This window comes from Cyprinodon tularosa, unplaced genomic scaffold (genome assembly GCF_016077235.1).
Source record: "Cyprinodon tularosa strain WSP-4 unplaced genomic scaffold, ASM1607723v1 ctg846, whole genome shotgun sequence".
NCBI lineage: Eukaryota > Metazoa > Chordata > Actinopteri > Cyprinodontiformes > Cyprinodontidae > Cyprinodon > Cyprinodon tularosa.
Window position 1 is genome coordinate 140,235 of NW_024039614.1, and position 19,083 is coordinate 159,317.

General features: G+C 41.6%; 1 protein-coding gene across 1 annotated transcript in view; it reads left to right on the top strand.

Moving 5' to 3' along the window:
* chrm4a (cholinergic receptor, muscarinic 4a) overlaps positions 1-18,495 on the top strand; it is a 70,783-nt gene extending 52,288 nt beyond the window's left edge. The window contains exons 6-7 of the mRNA XM_038272898.1: positions 5,839-6,105; positions 18,250-18,495. Coding sequence (XP_038128826.1) covers positions 5,839-6,105; positions 18,250-18,495 — 513 coding nt within the window. The remainder of the gene's footprint in view (positions 1-5,838; positions 6,106-18,249) is intronic.
* Positions 18,496-19,083: the final 588 nt, after the last annotated feature.

The window sequence follows — 19,083 nt, forward strand, 5'->3', positions numbered from 1 at the left end:
GTCCTTGGCTGGTCATTGGTTGGTCCTTGGCTGGTCATTGGTTGGTCCTTGGCTGGTACTTGGCTGGTCCTTGGTTTGTCATTGGCTGGGTCTTGGCTGGTCATTGGTTGGTCCTTGACTGGTCCTTTGCTGGTCCTTGGATGGTCATTGTTGGGTCCTTGGTTTGTCATTGGTTGGTCCTTGGTTTGTCATTGGCTGGGTCTTGGCTGGTCATTGGTTGGTCCTTGGTTTGTCCTTGGTTGGTCCTTGATTGGTCTATAGCTGGTCCTTGGCTGGTCATTGGTTGGTCCTTGACTGGTCCATGGATGGTCCTTGACTGGTCCTTGGCTGGTCCTTGGCTGGTCATTGGTTGGTCCTTGGTTTGTCATTGGCTGGATCTTGGCTGGTCATTGGTTGGTCCTTGGCTGGTCATTGGTTGGTCCTTGGCTGGTCATTGGTTGGTCCTTGGTTTGTCATTGGCTGGGTCTTGGCTGGTCATTGGTTGGTCCTTGGCTGGTCATTGGTAGGTCCTTGGTTTTTCATTGGCTGGGTCTTGGCTGGTCATTGGTTGGTCCTTGGCTGGTCATTGGTTGGTCCTTGATTTGTCATTGGCTGGGTCTTGGCTGGTCATTGGTTGGTCCTTGGCTGGTCATTGGTTGGTCCTTGGTTTGTCATTGGCTGGGTCTTGGCTGGTCATTGGTTGGTCCTTGGCTGGTCATTGGTTGGTCCTTGGTTTGTCATTGGCTGGTTCTTGGCTGGTCATTGGTTGGTCCTTGGCTGGTCATTGGTTGGTCCTTGGTTTGTCATTGGCTGGGTCTTGGCTGGTCATTGGTTGGTCCTTGGCTGGTCATTGGTTGGTCCTTGGTTTGTCATTGGCTGGGTCTTGGCTGGTCATTGGTTGGTCCTTGGCTGGTCATTGGTTGGTCCTTGGTTTGTCATTGGCTGGGTCTTGGCTGGTCATTGGTTGGTCCTTGGCTGGTCATTGGTTGGTCCTTGGTTTGTCATTGGCTGGGTCTTGGCTGGTCATTGGTTGGTCCTTGGCTGGTCATTGGTTGGTCCTTGGCTGGTCATTGGTTGGTCCTTGGCTGGGTCTTGGCTGGTCATTGGTTGGTCCTTGGCTGGTCCTTGGTTGGTCGTTGCCTTGTCCCCTACAATTCCTTTTTAAACATCTGTAATATTCTTCCTGTCATGGTTTGTGGACATTAAGATCTAAAGAGCAGCAGACCTGTGCAGGGGGGTGCACAGGTCTGGAGCGTTTGCATGACAAAAGATCCCAGAAATAAATGCCCCTATTTGGTTTGAGTGCTCTGACTTGGCTAAACTGTAAACAGCTAAAGTCTCTTCAGTAGCATCTTTCTTTTTTTTTTTTTTTTTTTTAGGTCAATGCAGGCCTTTTACACCAGAATCCATCTCCTTCCTCTGCAGTGTGAAAGCCTAGCTCTACTGTTTATAGATATTTCTCTTACTGACACTCTGGCTCGTTATTTTCTGAGAAAACGGCGACGCTTTGCCTCGTTAGCAACAACTCTATGGTTTTTGGCTGTTGTGATAGATGGTAAACAAGCCACGATATCAAACACGCCCAAAATGTTGGTAGAAATGTAGCGTAAAGATCTGTTTTCAGTGGAATATAAAAACAAAATAATTATGACCATTTCTATTCAGTTTATTTCTATAGCTCCAATTCACATCATGTAATTTTCCAGATCAACCAGATCATCCAGTCAGATTGATTCAAAGTTTTCTATCTAAGGAAAACCAGCTGATTGCATCGACTCATTGACTCTTCAGCAATCCCTCACACTAAGCATGCTTGTAGCGACAGTGGAGAGGAAAAACTCCCTTTGAACAGGAAGAAACCTCCAGCAGAACCAGGCAAAGGGTTGCAGATTAACCCCAACCCAACCCAAGCAAAGTAAAACTAAAAAAATCACTTTAATATCACATCTTAAATTAAAAAAAAAATCATTTATAGCGGAATAAAGTTTATACACAACTCAACTGTGAAATTAATGCATAGAGACAACTAATGCTTAGCATGATGCAAAGTTACACTTAAAATATGCTCAAAAAATGCTAGGACTATAGCGTCTTATTTTTTCGGCAACTTCTTCAGACCTAAAAAAAATCAGATTGCCTCCTAGAAATATTTTACAGACATCAGCATTTTATAAAAGCATGAAACCTCAGAGATTTTAATAACACAGGATAACAGAGACATGGCTTCCAGCGTACATTTGGGCTCTCTCTTTCGTAGCCCGGAAGAAGCAGGAATTCCTGAGCTTCACCAACAACCTGCTGCATCCCTGCCGGCTGTGCAGGAGGCTCCCATTCTTCATCCTCTGCATCCTCAGTAAACGTCCTACATGTGTTCCATTCTGCTTCCTTTTTGCAGCCTGTTTCATGTGAACGGGGGGGCTGAAAGCGCCCTCCCTCATTTACAGCTTCCAAAAGTCAAGGAGCCCTGAAACAGCTCATTCTGTAAGGAGCCCAAAATAGGTGAAAGTGAGGAGATGAGATCTCATTATCTGAGATTGATTTCTGGGTAAGAGACGTAATGAACATTTCTGCTCATAGACATATCCTAAATGTTTAACAGCAGGGAGGATGCGTCTCCTTTAGCCGGGTGCAGATTCATGCTCTCTGGATCCTTTCTGTTGCTTTTTTTTACTGAGCTGCTGTCGGTTTCCTCAGATGAACTGCTTGCTTTGCTTCTGCTTCTTTTCTTTTTTTACTACAATCCTGTCGGATTAAGACCTTGTAGCTCTGAGCTGCTCGCTCTTGTTTGCTCAGCTACTCTTCAAACTGTCTGTCAGCTGCTCCAACACACACGAAGGTTTATTCAGTGCAAATGTTTGCATTTCAATGGTTCCTCTTCAGTTTCCTGATGATCTCTGATGCTGGGGTTCTTCCTCCACCTTAATGAAGACGCCTGTGAGAAGATATGAGGATGCTTTCCAACCATACACACTCTGTGAAGCAGTGAGGTCCAGGATTAAAGCTCTAATGTCTAAGCAGGATCTAGAAAAACTCATCCATGCATTTATCATAACAGAGTCTTCATAGGTTTGCCAATAAAGTTCGACAGCTGCAGCTGATCAAACACGCTGCTACCTGTCTTCTCTCCCTACTGATCTATTGCGTTCTACTGTAGTTCTACTGTAATTCTACTGTAGTTCTACTGTAGTTCTACTGCGTTCTACTGTTCGCACCACATTTATTATTCTGTGCTGCACTGAACCGTTCCATACAGTAGCAGCCATTCAAAATGGCCGTTCCATGTCAAAAGCCAAAATGGCAGCAAAATCCCCTCCAACTTCCAGCCACTGGCCTTCTCCTGGGTGTGAATAATTTTCTACTCTGACTCCACCCTTTCACTGAATTACAGGGTCTGACCAGGAGATGGCGCTGCTCTTTAGATCTTATTGTCCACAAACCATGACAGAAAGAATAGTTTAGATGTTTAAAAAGGAATTTTAGGGAATAAGCCAAAGACCAACCAAGGACCAGCCAAGGACCAATCAAGGACCAGCCAAGTACCAACCAAGTACCAGTCAAGGACCAACCAAGGACCAGCCAAGGACCAATCAAGGACCAGCCAAGTACCAACCAAGTACCAGTCAAGGACCAACCAAGGACCAGCCAAGGACCAACCAAGGACCAGCTAAGGACCAATCAAGGACCAGCCAAGTACCAGCCAAGGACCAGTCAAGGACCAATCAAGGACCAGCCAAGGACCAACCAAGGACCAATCAAGGACCAACCAAGGACCAATCAAGGACCAATCAAGGACCAGCCAAGGACCAGCCAAGGACCAGAAAAGGACCAACCAAGGACCAGCCAAGGACCAGCCAAGGACCAGTCAAGGACCAACCAAGGACCAGCCAAGGACCAGCCAAGGACCAACCAAGTACCAGAAAAGGACCAACCAAGTACCAGAAAAGGACCAACCAAGGACCAGCCAAGGACCAGCCAAGGACCAGTCAAGGACCAACCAAGGACCAGCCAAGGACCAGCCAAGGACCAGCTAAGGACCAACCAAGTACCAGCCAAGGACCAACCAAGGACCAGCCAAGGACCAATCAAGGACCAGCCAAGTACCAACCAAGTACCAGTCAAGGACCAACCAAGGACCAGCCAAGGACCAATCAAGGACCAGCCAAGTACCAACCAAGTACCAGTCAAGGACCAACCAAGGACCAGCCAAGGACCAACCAAGGACCAGCCAAGGACCAATCAAGGACCAGCCAAGTACCAACCAAGTACCAGTCAAGGACCAATCAAGGACCAGCCAAGGACCAACCAAGGACCAATCAAGGACCAACCAAGGACCAATCAAGGACCAATCAAGGACCAGCCAAGGACCAACCAAGGACCAGCCAAGGGCCAGAAAAGGACCAACCAAGTACCAGTCAAGGACCAATCAAGGACCAGCCAAGGACCAGCCAAGGACCAACCAAGTACCAGAAAAGGACCAACCAAGGACCAGCCAAGGACCAACCAAGTACCAGCCAAGGACTAACCAAGGACTAGCCAAGGACCAACCAAGTACCAGCCAAGGACCAACCAAGGACCAACCAAGGACCAGCCAAGGACCAGCAAAGCACCAGCCAAGGACCAGCAAAGCACCAGCCAAGGACCAACCAAGGACCAGCCAAGGACCAACCAAGGACCAGCCAAGGACCAACTAAGGACCAGCCAAGGACCAACCAAGGACCAGCCAAGGACCAACCAAGGACCAACCAAGGACCAGCCAAGGACCAGCCAAGGACCAGCCAAGGACCAACCAAGGACCAGCCAAGGACCAGCCAAGGACCAGCCAAGGACCAGCCAAGGACCAGCCAAGGACCAACCAAGGACCAGCCAAGGACCAACCAAGGACCAGCCAAGGACCAGCCAAGGACCAGCCAAGGACCAACCAAGGACCAGCCAAGGACCAACCAAGGACCAGCCAAGGACCAACCAAGGACTAGCCAAGGACCAACCAAGGACCAACCAAGGACCAACCAAGGACCAACCAAGGACCAGCCAAGGACCAACCAAGGACCAGCCAAGGACCAGCCAATGGCTACTACTTTATCAATGCCATTTGCTCCTTAACTTTAAACTGGTTTTCCTTTTCTTCTACATTGTTTATATTCTTGATCACTGCTGCTCTTCATAAATAGAAATATTTATTTCAGCTGTTCATTCACTGTTGAAAAACTGTATGCATTGACATTTCATTTCGTATACACTCTGTATATACAGAGAACACTGCGACCTCTGGTTGCCTGGCTTCATAATGTCCCTTTGGCCACTGTGCCTCCAGATCTACAACAATGATAGCTGCTGATCTCGTCAGGTGCAAAAATTATTTTTAAGGCTCAAAAAGGACAAAGTAAACACTGCTGCGATAAATGCTTGCTGTATATAACATATAACATATAGTTCATAGTGTTTTTATTGCATAGTCAGTGACTGGATCTCGTTTTAATACATTTCTATTTTTTATTTACAGGTGGGGATTTGTTCCACTGTGTTAGCAACCATTCCAACATTAGCACACATTCCAACCTTTTTATGTGCCTCCTGTTTTCAACTATTTCAAATTATAGGATGTTTATTTTGAGATCACTCCACATAGGGTGCCTTTTTCAGTCTTATGAACTTTATATAATGAGTGTTTACATGTTTTTGAAATGTTTTTATTGCTCTTGACCTTAAGCTTTTAGAATGGAAAGAGAGTAAAGAACTCGATATAAACGGTTTTAATTAATAATATAATGTTTTTATCAATTTAAAAGCTTTGTATGGCTTCATCTTTTAGACCTTGTGTTGAGAAGATCTGCTACTAAAACTCCTCCCTTTTGAATACAGGGCGCTGCAACCAATCCAGTTGTCACGACAACATCCAACTCTGCCATCCCCAAGATGAACGCATCTTCGAGGTGGTCCAAGATAAAGATCGTAACGAAGCAGGCGGGCGACGAATGCATCACGGCTATCGAGATCGTCCCACCAGTGGAGGGAGCGGAGAGGCGTTCCATCCCAATTAGCCGACCCAGAACCGTGGCGAGAAAGTTTGCGAGCATCGCAAGAAGCCAAGTCAAGAGGAAAAGACAGATGGCTGCCAGAGAAAAGAAAGTAAGTCTTTACACTGAGCAAGCATGTGTCAAAAACTGCTCAAACTGCATCTTTACATGCACTGCATTTGGAAGAAACCAACGTTTGTTTGGCAAAATACCAGAAAAAAAATACTGAAAACTTCTTTAAAAAACAACAAAAAGTAAATTTAACTTTTAAAGTAACCCTTTTGAGTTAGTGATGTAGTGTTACAAGATTCTCACAACAGTTTGCTAGAATTTTGACCCATTCCTTTTGACAGAACTGGTGGAACTTGGTCTGATTTGTTGGCCTCCTTATTCCCGTAGCTCAGAATAAGGCTGTAAACTCTAGACTTTACAACTTGGATGAATTTCTCAGACTTCAAGCTTCCATCTTCTTAATAATGTTGTAAAAAACTTGGTCTACCAGTTTAGATCGTGCCTCTCTTATCACCTTTACCTTTTGTCCAAGGACGATAACAGCACTGTTCAGCCAGGACAACAATTCCCCCTAACGAACCCACTTTCAGAGACATAGACAGGTATCTGGTATTACGGGCTAATAAAGAACCAACAGCCCGTTCTTAAGGGGTGGACCCGTTCTATCGGTTCACTTTCTATGTTTTCTAAGCCAAAACAAGTCTTTGCTTTTGGTCAACTCTATAAAAACTGGAACTTCCTGACATTTTGAATTGAAGAACCTTCCTGCATGGGAAAAGAAATCTTCAAACTTGGAAACAAAGTCCAGTGGATTATTTTTTAACTTCCCCACATTTCTTTAGCATAAAAATGTTTTATTTATGCATTTATTTATACTTTTACCCAATGTGTGAATGGTGTTTAACAGACTTTTAGAGTAGTGGGTGAAGTTACTAAGGATGTTGCATATCTGAGCAGTAACTGACTATGGAAGGTGACATATCTGTGAAGATATCAACCAGGCCTATGGAGGACCAACTCTGCCATATCTAAAAAATAATACATAAATAAATAAATGCTCAATAAATAAATAAGCATACAATTAATCCCCCCCCCCCCAAAAAAAGATAAACAAATAAATGTAGGTAGAAATTAAATTATACAGTAAGACATAAATGTATATCCATCCATTCATTTTCTAAAAAGGTTAGACAGAAGGTGACCCTCTAAGCCACGCCCCCTGCTCATTTGCATAATGAGGCAGAAATGCAGACAGAAATATAAAAACAACAAGCAGAAATAAATAGCATTGAAGGAATTAATAGGGTAAAAAAATAAGAAGGAAAAATAAAACAGACAAAAATATTGTATCTTTAATTTAATTGCTACCTACATTTATTTGTTTATTGTATTTTGGGGGCAGTTAATTGTATGCTCATTTACTTATTGAGCATTAATTTATTTATGTATTTATTTAGAAATATGGCAGAGTTGGTCCTCCATACAGGTCATGGTCGAGCTTTAAAGGTTAAATTTAGGCTAGTTGTTGTGAAATTTTCTAGAAGATGTTTCTCCTCTCATCCAACAGGCTCCTTCAGGTCTTACTAGTGCTGGGGAGCAGAGAGGTTAATGTACTGGAAGTGGAACAAAGAATTATTGGCATGGGGGGGTTGTTAGGGGGTCTGATGGATTAACCCTAACGCTAACCCTTCGGTCACATCCATCATTGAAGTGTGAGTCAGTTGAGGGGGGGTGAGAGGTGTATTATATGGGTATTGCTCCTCTGTGGAGAGATGGTTCTTCCAGGTTAACAAAGATGGCTTCCTTATCCCCTCTGTCAAACCATCTGTCTTCCTTGGTCAGAATATGGAGGTTGTTGTCCTCGACCGAGTGTCCTTTAGCCTTCAGGTTAGAGTCCTATCCTGAGGAGTTGGTCCTCCCGTGTTGAGCCATGCTCCTGTGCAGCGGTTTAGTAAAGGTCTGAACGGCATAAACCAGGCTGTCGGGCTGGTTTCTGGGTGTCTTGTCTTTGGGGGGAAGCAGTTTTTGTCTCAGGGGGGTTGCCGGGTTTGAAGTGCACTGGGATCCGGCGCTGGTTGGAAATCCTCCAGACTCCAGCAACCAACAGAATGACGATGTTCCTTCGCTTTTCTTCCCTCTCAGCAGAGCTTTTCTTCTTGGTTTTTAGAAAAGCCCATCTGGGATAACCACAGTTGTTCAGGGATGTCCTGATGTGTCCTGTTCTCTCCTCCTTCCTCTGTTGGTGGTGGAATGGTTCCTGCTCGTGTCTGCAGGGTTCTGATGACGCCTAGTTTGTGTTCCAGTGGGTGGTGTGAGTCAAAACAGAGGTACTGGTCCATGTGTGTGGGTTTCCTGTCTTCCATGATGTGAACCTGCAAACCAGGAAGGCAAGGCTGTCATCTTTCTACGGAGGAGGATTAGGGCCACTGGAAAAAAAAAAAAAAGTTAACTGATCTTTAACATTTATTTCAGTTTAACATGAGAAAAAGTTAGAATTCTGACTTTAATCTGAGAATTCCAACTTTAATCTCAGAATTCTGACTTTAATCTCCGAATTCCGACTTTAATTTCAGAATTCCGACTTTAATCTCAGAATTCTGACTTTAATCTCCGAATTCCGACTTTAATTTCAGAATTCCGACTTTAATCTCAGAATTCCGACTTTAATCTCCGAATTCTGACTTTAATCTCAGAATTCTGACTTTAATCTCCGAATTCTGACTTTAATCTGAGAATTCTGACTTTAATCTCAGAATTCTGACTTTAATCTCAGAATTCCAACTTTAATTTCAGAATTCCGACTTTAATCTCAGAATTCCGACTTTAATCTCCGAATTCAGACTTTAATCTCCGAATTCTGACTTTAATCTCCGAATTCTGACTTTAATCTCAGAATTCCGACTTTAATCTCAGAATTCTGACTTTAATCTCAGAATTCTGACTTTAATCTCAGAATTCCGACTTTAATCTCAGAATTCTGACTTTAATCTCAGAATTCCAACTTTAATCTCAGAATTCTGAATTTAATCTCAGAATTCCAACTTTAATCTCAGAATTCCGACTTTAATCTGAGAATTCCGACTTTAATCTGAGAATTCTGACTTTAACCTCAGAATTCCGACTTTAATCTCAGAATTCTGACTTTGATCTCTGAATTCTGACCTTCATCTCAGAATTCCGACTTTAATCTCAGAATTCCAACTTTAATCTCACAATTCTGACTTTAATCTCACAATTCTGACTTTAATCTCAGAATTCTGACTTTAATCTCAGAATTCCGACTTTAATCTCAGAATTCCGACTTTAATCTCACAATTCTGACTTTAATCTCAGAATTCTGACTTTAATCTCAGAATTCCGACTTTAATCTCAGAATTCCGACTTTAATCTCAGAACTCCGACTTTAATCTGAGAATTGTGGATCTTAATGTAGATGGGCTCCATCAAGGCAGAGATGTGGAGCTCTCAGCTTCAATGATAAAGATGTGAGTTATTTGGGAGGAACAGGAACACATTGGTGGAAAATGATGGAATTAGGCGACTTTTTCCGTCCCTGAGGATCCCTGCTGATTCTGTTTGATTAATGGAAGAGCAGAAGGTGATTAAAACAAGAGAGCTAGTCTCTAAAACTGACATGGATACGGCTGGATGCTAACATGTTTGTTAGCTGTCAGAATTCAGTCAGAATTTTAAGATTAAAGTCAGAATTCTGACTTTGTTCTCATATTCTACTGAAATAAAATTTAAAGATCAGTTAACTTTTTTTATTTTTTCAGTGGCCCTTATCTTCTTCCGTATCTTTCTCATCTTCCCAGGTGACCTTGATGTTTCTGTCCGCTGTGCTGATGCGGTCTGTGAACGCGGTGACATCCTTGGTCTTTATTCTGACCCATGGATCTGAACCAGTACCTGGGTTCTTTTCCCATGTCGAGTCTAGAGCTCTGCTTTCAAATTCCTCCATGTATGAGTTCACCACTATGGAAGGGCATTATTGCTTTAAAATGTTTTTCATACTGTTGTAAAGCTTTTAAAAGAAAAAAATAAAAAAAAATGCTGGTAGAACACTGAATATCAAATTGGTGTTATTCAACTAGAGCCACTCGGGGTCCATAGAGACATTAAGTCTTTAGCAGAGCAGTGCGCCGTATAAACACTTATGAAGACAGAGCTTATAATTATCCAGAAGTTCTGTCCATATAATTAGTTCTATGAAGCAGTGAGTGTAATTTCCTGCATAAATACAGCTAGTAGGCTAAATGAAGCATGGAGCTCTGCTCACTTAGGCCAGAAAAATTACCTTTTATTCCCAGCACGCCTCAAAGAAATGTGTTTTGTGAATTGACCGGAGTGGTTATGACCCATGCTGCTATGTTTGAGAAATAAATCATAGCTAACATGGAACAGTAGCTTCCTCTTAGCGGTTAGCTTAAGACCAGTTGATAAAGAGAAACCAGTAAAGGACAAACATCCCAATAGTAGCTAAACGCATGTAACCTTTCAGTGTCAGTCTTCACTTTTTTGCAAGATACTCCACATTATAGTGACAAAGTATCTAAAGACATATAAATACCTGTCATGATTCTGCCCTCTTTAATTTGTTTAAGCTTTTGAGTTTTTCAGTTACACTTTGATTTATGTCATTCTGTCTTTTATTTTTTCATTGATTTCATTCACATTTTGTGTCATCCTAGTTATTTTGTGGTTGTATATTTTTTGTTTACACCCTTGTGCCACTCTTCTTCCCCCTAGTTCCCTTCTAGTTCCTTCTGTCCACACCTGCTCCCAATCAGTTGATTACTCCATTCATTGTTCTGTTTACCATATCTCCTCTCCTGCAGCTACTCTTTGCTGAATTCTCCTCATTCCTTCAGGTTTATTCCTCTCTAGTGTCTCCTAGTTTTTGGTTCCTGAGTTCATTGTCGATCAGTTCTGGATTATGGATTCTGTATTTTTACTTCTTCATTAAATTTAGCAAGAAATCATCATGGCCTTTTTGGCTCTGCATTTAGGTCCTCAACCTGTATCCACTAATCCTGACATAAACATGATTGACTTAAATCTGATGCTGTTCATGAACGAGATGCGTTCTGTAGCCCAAAACGGACGGTTCTGGTAGGAAATGAGCAAAACCAGTCCTGAAAGGCCGCTCAGCGAGGAAGAAGTCAATATCAGAAAGTAACATAAATGACTACTTCAATGATATTTTGTGGAGATCTAACCTGTGGTCGAGTGAGGGTTAATTTTGATTATTTTTTCTTTAAAATAAAAAGTCATTGAAAGTAGAGAAGCAGCAGCATCATGGTTAGGAAGGCTTCTGCTGCAGTCCTGATCTGAGACCCAGAGGACATTGGTATGATGAGCTGGAAAGTTTTGTGCCAAAACTGACAATTTGAAAGGCTTTTTAATTAAAAAATTTAAAGAAAAACCTTAAAAAAACGCCAGAAAAAATTCTCCTTTGTTTCGGTTCCTGTGTTCCTTGATCACTTATTTTGGATTTTTCACTATGTCATTCATCCATTTATAAAAATCTTTGTTAAATAAATATTTAGTTTGGGGCTAAATATTTAGTATGCAAAATAAATATTTAGTTTGTGAAATTAAATTGGCCAATCATAGATCAACGGTCATCTGTCAATCCAATTTTTTCGGTCATAGCATCTTGATTGATGTCACAGCTAATATACGCAACGGTTGAAATCAGAATCCTTTCCTTTCCCACTGAGTTGCGTCCCAGTGTTCACGGGGATGGACGTCTGTGTCTTCGGCAGGCGTAGAGCTAACAGAACTGGCAGCGTTGCGAGGCAAGGGCTCAAACATGTACGGCTGGAAGCCTTCTACACCAAACCAAGCTTCTGCCGCCCTGGCGTCCTCTTCCACAACATCTTCGTCCGCTTTCCTCCTCTAAATAAAAAATGGATGACGGAGCGGACTCATCCACGACCTCCGACACTAAACTCTCCTCCTCTTGCATGTTTCCGCTGTACATAGCGTTCCTTGACAGCGTCGTTTCTAAGTCACCAATTTAGTGCTACTTGGTCCCAATGGAATTTCCCATTGGGAACCTGCTAGCACTAAGCTGCTAACTGGTTAGCAAGATGCTTCCTGGACAGCAACAAAAACCAATCACATTCACTTTATTCACTCGTGTAAAGTCTGGCACCACTCAGGAGGATTTAGAAATGCAACGGTTAGAACGGCCGCTTCGCTACGACTTTAAACCGTCACTCTACCGGGGTCTCTCTGGAAAACTGCCTTACCCTGGGGATTGTCTTCCTACTGCGTTTTTGTAAGAAAAATGTTAAAAGCAGAATAGTCTAAAATATGAGTATTTATAATGTTTCTCACCTTCGTAAATGGGCCACTTTTGTTTAGTGAGTTCGTAGAAGATTTAACCAAATATCTTGCTGTTTTTTGGTGAATGTAAGACATTGATTGTGGTTCTTTTGGGTTCTGGGAACTGCACTACCATGGAGGCCATGCTGTTTGCCCTCTGACCTTAAGGCCGGTGGATCTGTAGACGTAGTTCTTGGTTGTTCTTTTACCTCCTTCATGTGTCGTTGATGAACTGCTGCAGTAATTTTAGTCTAATTTTCATGTTTTCTTAGACTCACTGTGATTCCATCTCCAAGCCTTAGAAAAAGCTCTTTGACTGTGTTTTGTTCACAGCGCTATCCGTCCCTCTATTAAAGTTGGATTCAAGCACAAATATCTGCAGAACGAGGTGTCATCACACCCGTTTTCAGATAAAAACAAGTTGTTTAGCAACAGAAAGGACATTGTTCAGTAATTCTCTGCCATTTGCCATCGAAGACAGTTGGCAACAGAGGGCATGAAGAAGGTCTGCTTGTATCATGCCAGGAAGAAAATAACAGTGGTGCTACAGTCTGTCCGTCGGTGGCCCGGCCATCTGTGTTGACTAATAGCTTGTTTCAGGAGAAGGTGGATGGTTTGCTCGTTTTGGCTCAGATGTTTTCTCTCACATCAAGTTTTCCATTAAAGTGTCGGTTTTTGTCTCTGTGAGCGAGTTTCCATTTGGATTCTGCTTCCCTTAACCTGTCGTTAGATATTCGTTTTGTAATAACCGTTGGATGTCTGTTGGTCCTGTGGACAAACGGGGATGTTCCCATCAGCTTAAGCCTGGTTTGTGATCTCGCAGTTAACGCAGATATCTTGGGGGTTTTCTTTGGTGGTCTGACCGCCATTATGGGAAACGACTCGTGAAGATGGAGCAGCTAGAAGAGCGAGGTGAGAACGCTGGGAGCCTTTTTCCTCCTGGTTCCCTGCTCTTTTTGGCCCTCATGTCCCTCCGTTGTCGGACAAACTTGTCCCCACATCCTCACCGCCTCGGCCGTATCTAGACCCACAGCTAGGTTATGATTGGCCCTCTGGCGTTGTGGCGTGGAATAAAAGAGCAGACCACGCTTCAATATTGGGAATAAATCAAAAATATCTGCGTCAAACCTGCGACACACTGCTGGGGGAGTATAACCAGCCCCTTAGCCCTCGACTGGCCGACCCGGGTTCGAATCTGACCTGCGGTCCTTTCCGCATGTCTCTCCCCCTCTCTCATACCCCCTTTTCTGTCAGCCTACTGAAAAAAACAATCCACTAGTGCCGTGAAAACTTAAAAAAAGAAAAACAAATCTGTAGGTATTGAAAAAACTACATCCAACTATTGATAATCAACATTTACTTTCCTATTTCTATAAATATATTTATGAAAAAGTGCTATTCACTTTTTTTTCTGAAGCCAAACAGCAAAGTCGTATCATCAGATTCTTCTCTAATAATGAAAGTTCTCCTTTTGAGAAGTTGCATTATGCTCCCATAAGGCACTGACTTACGAAACGTGTGAAGTGTGTAAGAACGGCTGGTCCCACACCTGGAACTCTGGAGACAATGGCTGATACACACCTGCAGGAGACGGGAGGGATTGTGCTGCAGGCTGAGCTCACGGCGGCACAGCACAGCAATATTTTCCTGATTTCTATCAACAAAAGAACATCTGTGTGGTGTTATCACGCCGCCGATCCATCACGCTGCTGCAGACGCTCTTTTAGGAGGTCTAGCGTGAATGCATGCATTAACAGACTGTATTGCTTCCGCCCCCTCTTCATATAGTGTTTTCCACTGTTTTTTTGTGTTTTGCATTTTTCATTCAGACTGTGCATAAAGGAAAGCACAGCCTTAATCTCACTGACAGAAAGAGAGGGAATTGCTTTGCAGCTAATCTTCCGGGGCTGGTTGTCACTGCAGCGCTGCCCTCTGGGCTCCATAAACCCACCACTCTACAAATGCTCATATTTCTATTTTTAACATGTTTGGAGTTCAGCTAAAGCAGATTTTTTTTATTGAGTTTTCCATCAGTCAGTTTTTCAGTTCTATTCCTGTTTGTGTTAATGCTCATATTACAAATCTTAGAGTAAAAGAAATCTTTTCAAGAATGAGCAAATAAACAGAAATAAAAACCCTATCTACATATTTTAGATCCTTCTAGAGTGATGGTGACGGTGAAAACCTCCCTGCAAAGCGCTAACGACCCATCAGGGACGAGCCCAGCTCCATCCAAGGCTGGAACTCTAAGCCAACAAAAGCGAACGTCCCAAAATGGACGCTTCTGGTAGGAAATGAGTGAAACCAGTCCTGAAAGGCTGCTCGGCGAGGAAGAAGTCAATATCTGAAAGTAACATAAAATACCACTTCAATGTTTTACAAAACCTTGAGTCTTTAGGGATTTGATCCTGTTTATTTAATAATTCTTTAGACAATTTCTTTTTTGTCTAAGATTTTTAAAATGAGAATGAAACCAATGCAATATTTTTGATTTAGAAATGTGGGCCTACTTAAGGTCGGCAAACTGTTTCTCTAAAGCTAAGTTGTTTTGCTTTTTCTTTTTTTTCTTTTTTATAGATTTTTTCCTTTCATTTTTCCATTAAAGTTAAATCGGAGGCAAAAAGTTTTTTTTTTTCAAAACAGGATTTTTTAATTTGGAAACTGAAAAATATTATTTAAACTGGAAACAAAAGATTTAAATCTAAAAGAAAACTGCCTTCAGATTAAATTTCTACAGAAATGCTACCCAGTATGGAGTCAAACTGTAGCCATGAATTTCTTTAAAAAAAAAAATAATTTTAAAGGAAAAATAAATGTATTTTGCAGTTGGAAATTGCTGACTTCTACATGGAGGCGGGACTTAGGTGACATGAGTTCTGAATTTGGTGACTGACAGCTTTGGATCCATAGACATTGTATTCTGAGTTGATGCATTCAGGAACTGTGGGAAGTAAAAAAAATTATAGAAAAAAAAATCATAGAAAAAAATCATTAAAGCATCATGTTATTCTATGTCTATAGAATTGACTATAGAATGTCTCAATATAAATTTTCCGGTCATCAGACCTCGCTCTTGTGTCATCTAAGCCCGCCCCCATGCTGAGAGGCCAGCAGCTTGAAAAAAAAAAAAAAAAAGTTTCTTAAAAAAAATTTTTTTTTACTTCAAATATACATATTTATATTTTTTTGTCAGTTTTCAAAAATATTTTTGTTTCAAATCTTTTTCTTTTTGGTTTAATATACTTAAAAAATATATATATTTTTTTATATATATTTTTCTAAGTTTCTTTTGTTTTCAATTTTCAGATTATTTTAGTTTTTTTCTTTTTTAGTTTTAGTTTTTGTTCCCCAGTTTCCAAAACATATATATATTTTTTTCAAATCTTTTCTTCCTTATGGTTTCAAAAAAGTTTCACTTTCCAGTTTGTTTCTGATTATTGTAGTTTGTTTTCTTTTTCAGTTTCAAACATGTTTTTTTTTTTTTCAATTTAAAAAATATTTTTCAGTTTCAGATTATTTTATTTTTTTCTTTCAGTTTAAAAAAAAAATCTTTTTTCTTCTTTTTGGTTTCAAAAACACTTCTCAGTTTTACTGTTTCAGTTTCATATGTTTTTTTTATATATATTTTTTTTGTTTCAAATCCTTTCTTCACAGTTTAAAAAATAGTTTTTAGTTTCAGACATTTTTTTTTGTTACACTTTTTTATTGTTTTCTTTTATGGCCCCTTTGTAGCTCCATACTTTACTTTGGTCAGTATGTTTGGAAGTCTTTGAACAACCTTAGCAGCCATTATTAACCAAATAAATAGAAATAAACTCTATAATATTATTTTCTGCAACATAACCCCCCCCCCTGCTGGACGGACTCCTCAGGCTGGAAAGCAGAACCTGCTGCTTCTGTTTTTGCTTTGCTCGTTAGCTCCCAGGTGCTTCATCTGGATCTGAAATCTGTCAAAGTGAATCCTGGATGAATCTAAATGACTCCATGTGCAACTGAAAGCCTCCCTCTGGCTGCTGCCCGTCCTTTTTAACCCTTTGTTGCTGTTTCTCTCCACCAGGCGGGTATTTTAGGCATTTAAACGCGTCTTTGCAGCAGCAGGCTGTAGTCTGGCAGTTAGAGCTGGAAGTGAAAACAGGTTATTTGCAGTCATGTAAAAACTGCTCCCTGAAATAGACGTCTTTCTTTCTTTCTCTCTCTCTGTGTACTTGAATAATTCATACTTTTCTGTTGGAAGTGAATGCCTTTGGAAACGCTTGTATTTGCTACAAGGACATAACGGCATTCACTGCTTTTCACTTCTGTTTTATTTATGTAACACCGAGTCGTGCATCCTCCCAGAGCTTTTACTAGCTGCTCTTCACACGTACGGCTGAAACCAGAGATTTAAAAAAACATTTAATCAGACTCAACTTTCCCTGCTTAAGGTCGGTTGGGACTATTAAAGTGATTTTTATTGCTAGAGACGAGAGTATTGAAATAATTTTTTGCCACTTTTTTAAAGACTTTCTTGAACTTTTTGAATTTAAACATTTTAGAACTGTTAATTTTTGTCAAAACCTCAGATTACTGATGTCTTCTAGGACAGAGATCAGCAGAAGTCTCCCTCAGCATGATGCTGCCACCTCTCTGTCTTAGATGCTTAAGCTTCCAATCTTTTATAAGTAAAACCGATCAAAATGAACCCTACGTCTATTTTAGGTCATATCTCCATACTAAAGGTTCTTCTTCCTCGCAGAGCGGCCTTTCAGGACTGGTTTCGCTCATTTCCTACCAGAACCGTCTATTTTGGGACACAGAACACATCTCGTTCACGAACAGCATCACATTAAGGTCCATCATGTTTATTTTAGGATTAGTGGATACTTGTTGCAGAGCTGAAGAGGAAGAGAAGATGTATTGCAAACTTTAATGAAGAAATACAGAATCCATAATCGAGAACTGATCAGTATCCAAAATCTAGAAGAAACTAGTGACACCGTCAACTTTTAAGGGCTTAAAACTTTCCTTTTACTGGTGACACCCTGTCTACTTTTAAGGCTAGGCTTAAAACTTTCCTTTTTGATAAAGCTTCTAGTTAGAGTGGCTCAGGTTATCCTGAGCTATCTCTATAGTTCTGCTGCTATAGGCTTAGACTGCTGGAGGACATAGGGACCCCTTTTTCATCATTCTGCTTCATTCTATCTCTATTCTGCCACTCTGCAGAATCTGTTAGTTCAATCTCTATCCTCTCCACCCTGGAGAGAAACATCAGCTGTGCTGCTGCCATATACATCTTTTGTTTATAGATGTTGGAGCTTGGCCTGTGTTTCAGTGTAGTCCTGTTTCTCTTCTGTTTCTGTCTCTTTCCGTATCTCTGCTTCTGTCTCCTTGAACCCCAGTGGGCCTCAGCAGATGGCCGCTCACACTGAGCCTGGTTCTGCTGGAGGTTTCTTCCTGTTCAAAGGGAGTTTTTCCTCTCCACTGTCGCTACAAGCATGCTTAGTGTGAGGGATTGCTGAAGAGTCAATGAGTCGATGCAATCAGCTGGTTTTCCTTAAATAGAAAACTTTGAATCAATCTGACTGGATGATCTGGTTGAACTGGAAAGTGACCTGAGATGACATGATGTGAATTGGAGCTATAGAAATAAACTGAATAGAATTGTTTCTTCAGGATTGACTTTGACTTTGAACCCAAATATGAACTGGAGTTGGTCAGGTCCCTCAATCCTCCTCCTGATGCAGTATAATGATGATATCATCAATGTGTTCCCATCTGATCTTCATCATTAGCAGGACTTTTCTAAAGTGTAGAAAGGAGTGCATGTAAGATTGCAGTTTCAGCTGCATCCAAAATGTTTAAATAAAACAAAAAAAACAAATGCGATGTTTTATAAAAGAAATTCTGCTCCACTTTTCTCCTTTCTGTGCAGGTAACCAAGACCATCTTCGCCATCCTCCTGGCTTTCATCATTACGTGGACGCCTTATAATGTCATGGTGCTGATATCCACCTTCTGTCAGTCCTGCGTGCCTGACACGGTGTGGGCCATCGGCTACTGGCTGTGTTATGTCAACTCCACCATCAACCCAGCGTGTTACGCACTGTGCAACGCCACCTTCAAGAAGACTTTCAAAAACCTGCTGCTGTGCCAGTATAAAAATATAGGTACAAGATGAAGAAGATGGAGGGCGGGAGGGGGACTGGAGGGGAGGGGAAGGGAAGCGCCGTGCAGAAGGTGAGTGGCTGCTGGTTATGGTGTGAAACGGGGGAAACATCCATATTTTCTGGGCGCAGCTGATTCAGGGTGGAAAAACGGGAAACATGGCTGTAAATGAAGCTTAACCAGATAAACCTGAACAGGAGCAGATCGACTCGACCCGCCGTCTTTTCAGAAACCTTTCCGACTGCATGCCACAAATCCAAGTTTTTCATATAACGTAAAGCTTATTATATGGAAGCAGCGAGAGCGGTCATATGGGTAATTGGCCGCTGGCTGTGTTCTGACACTTTTAGCTATTAACCCAGACAGATGTAGTCGGTGCAGCATCGTTAAACAAAAGAATAAAAAGTTCGGCTTGATCCAGAACTGCTCTGATCTCATGGAGGCCTCAAGATAAATAAATAACAGTGGAGATAAAAAATGTTAGCTGGAAACATGCTGGGGGGCGGTGGCAATTAGCTTGGCCAGCTCAGGTGGATGATTCAGATACTAGAAAAAAACAGAGAGAGTCCAATTTTCTCTAAAATAAACATAAAAAACTCTC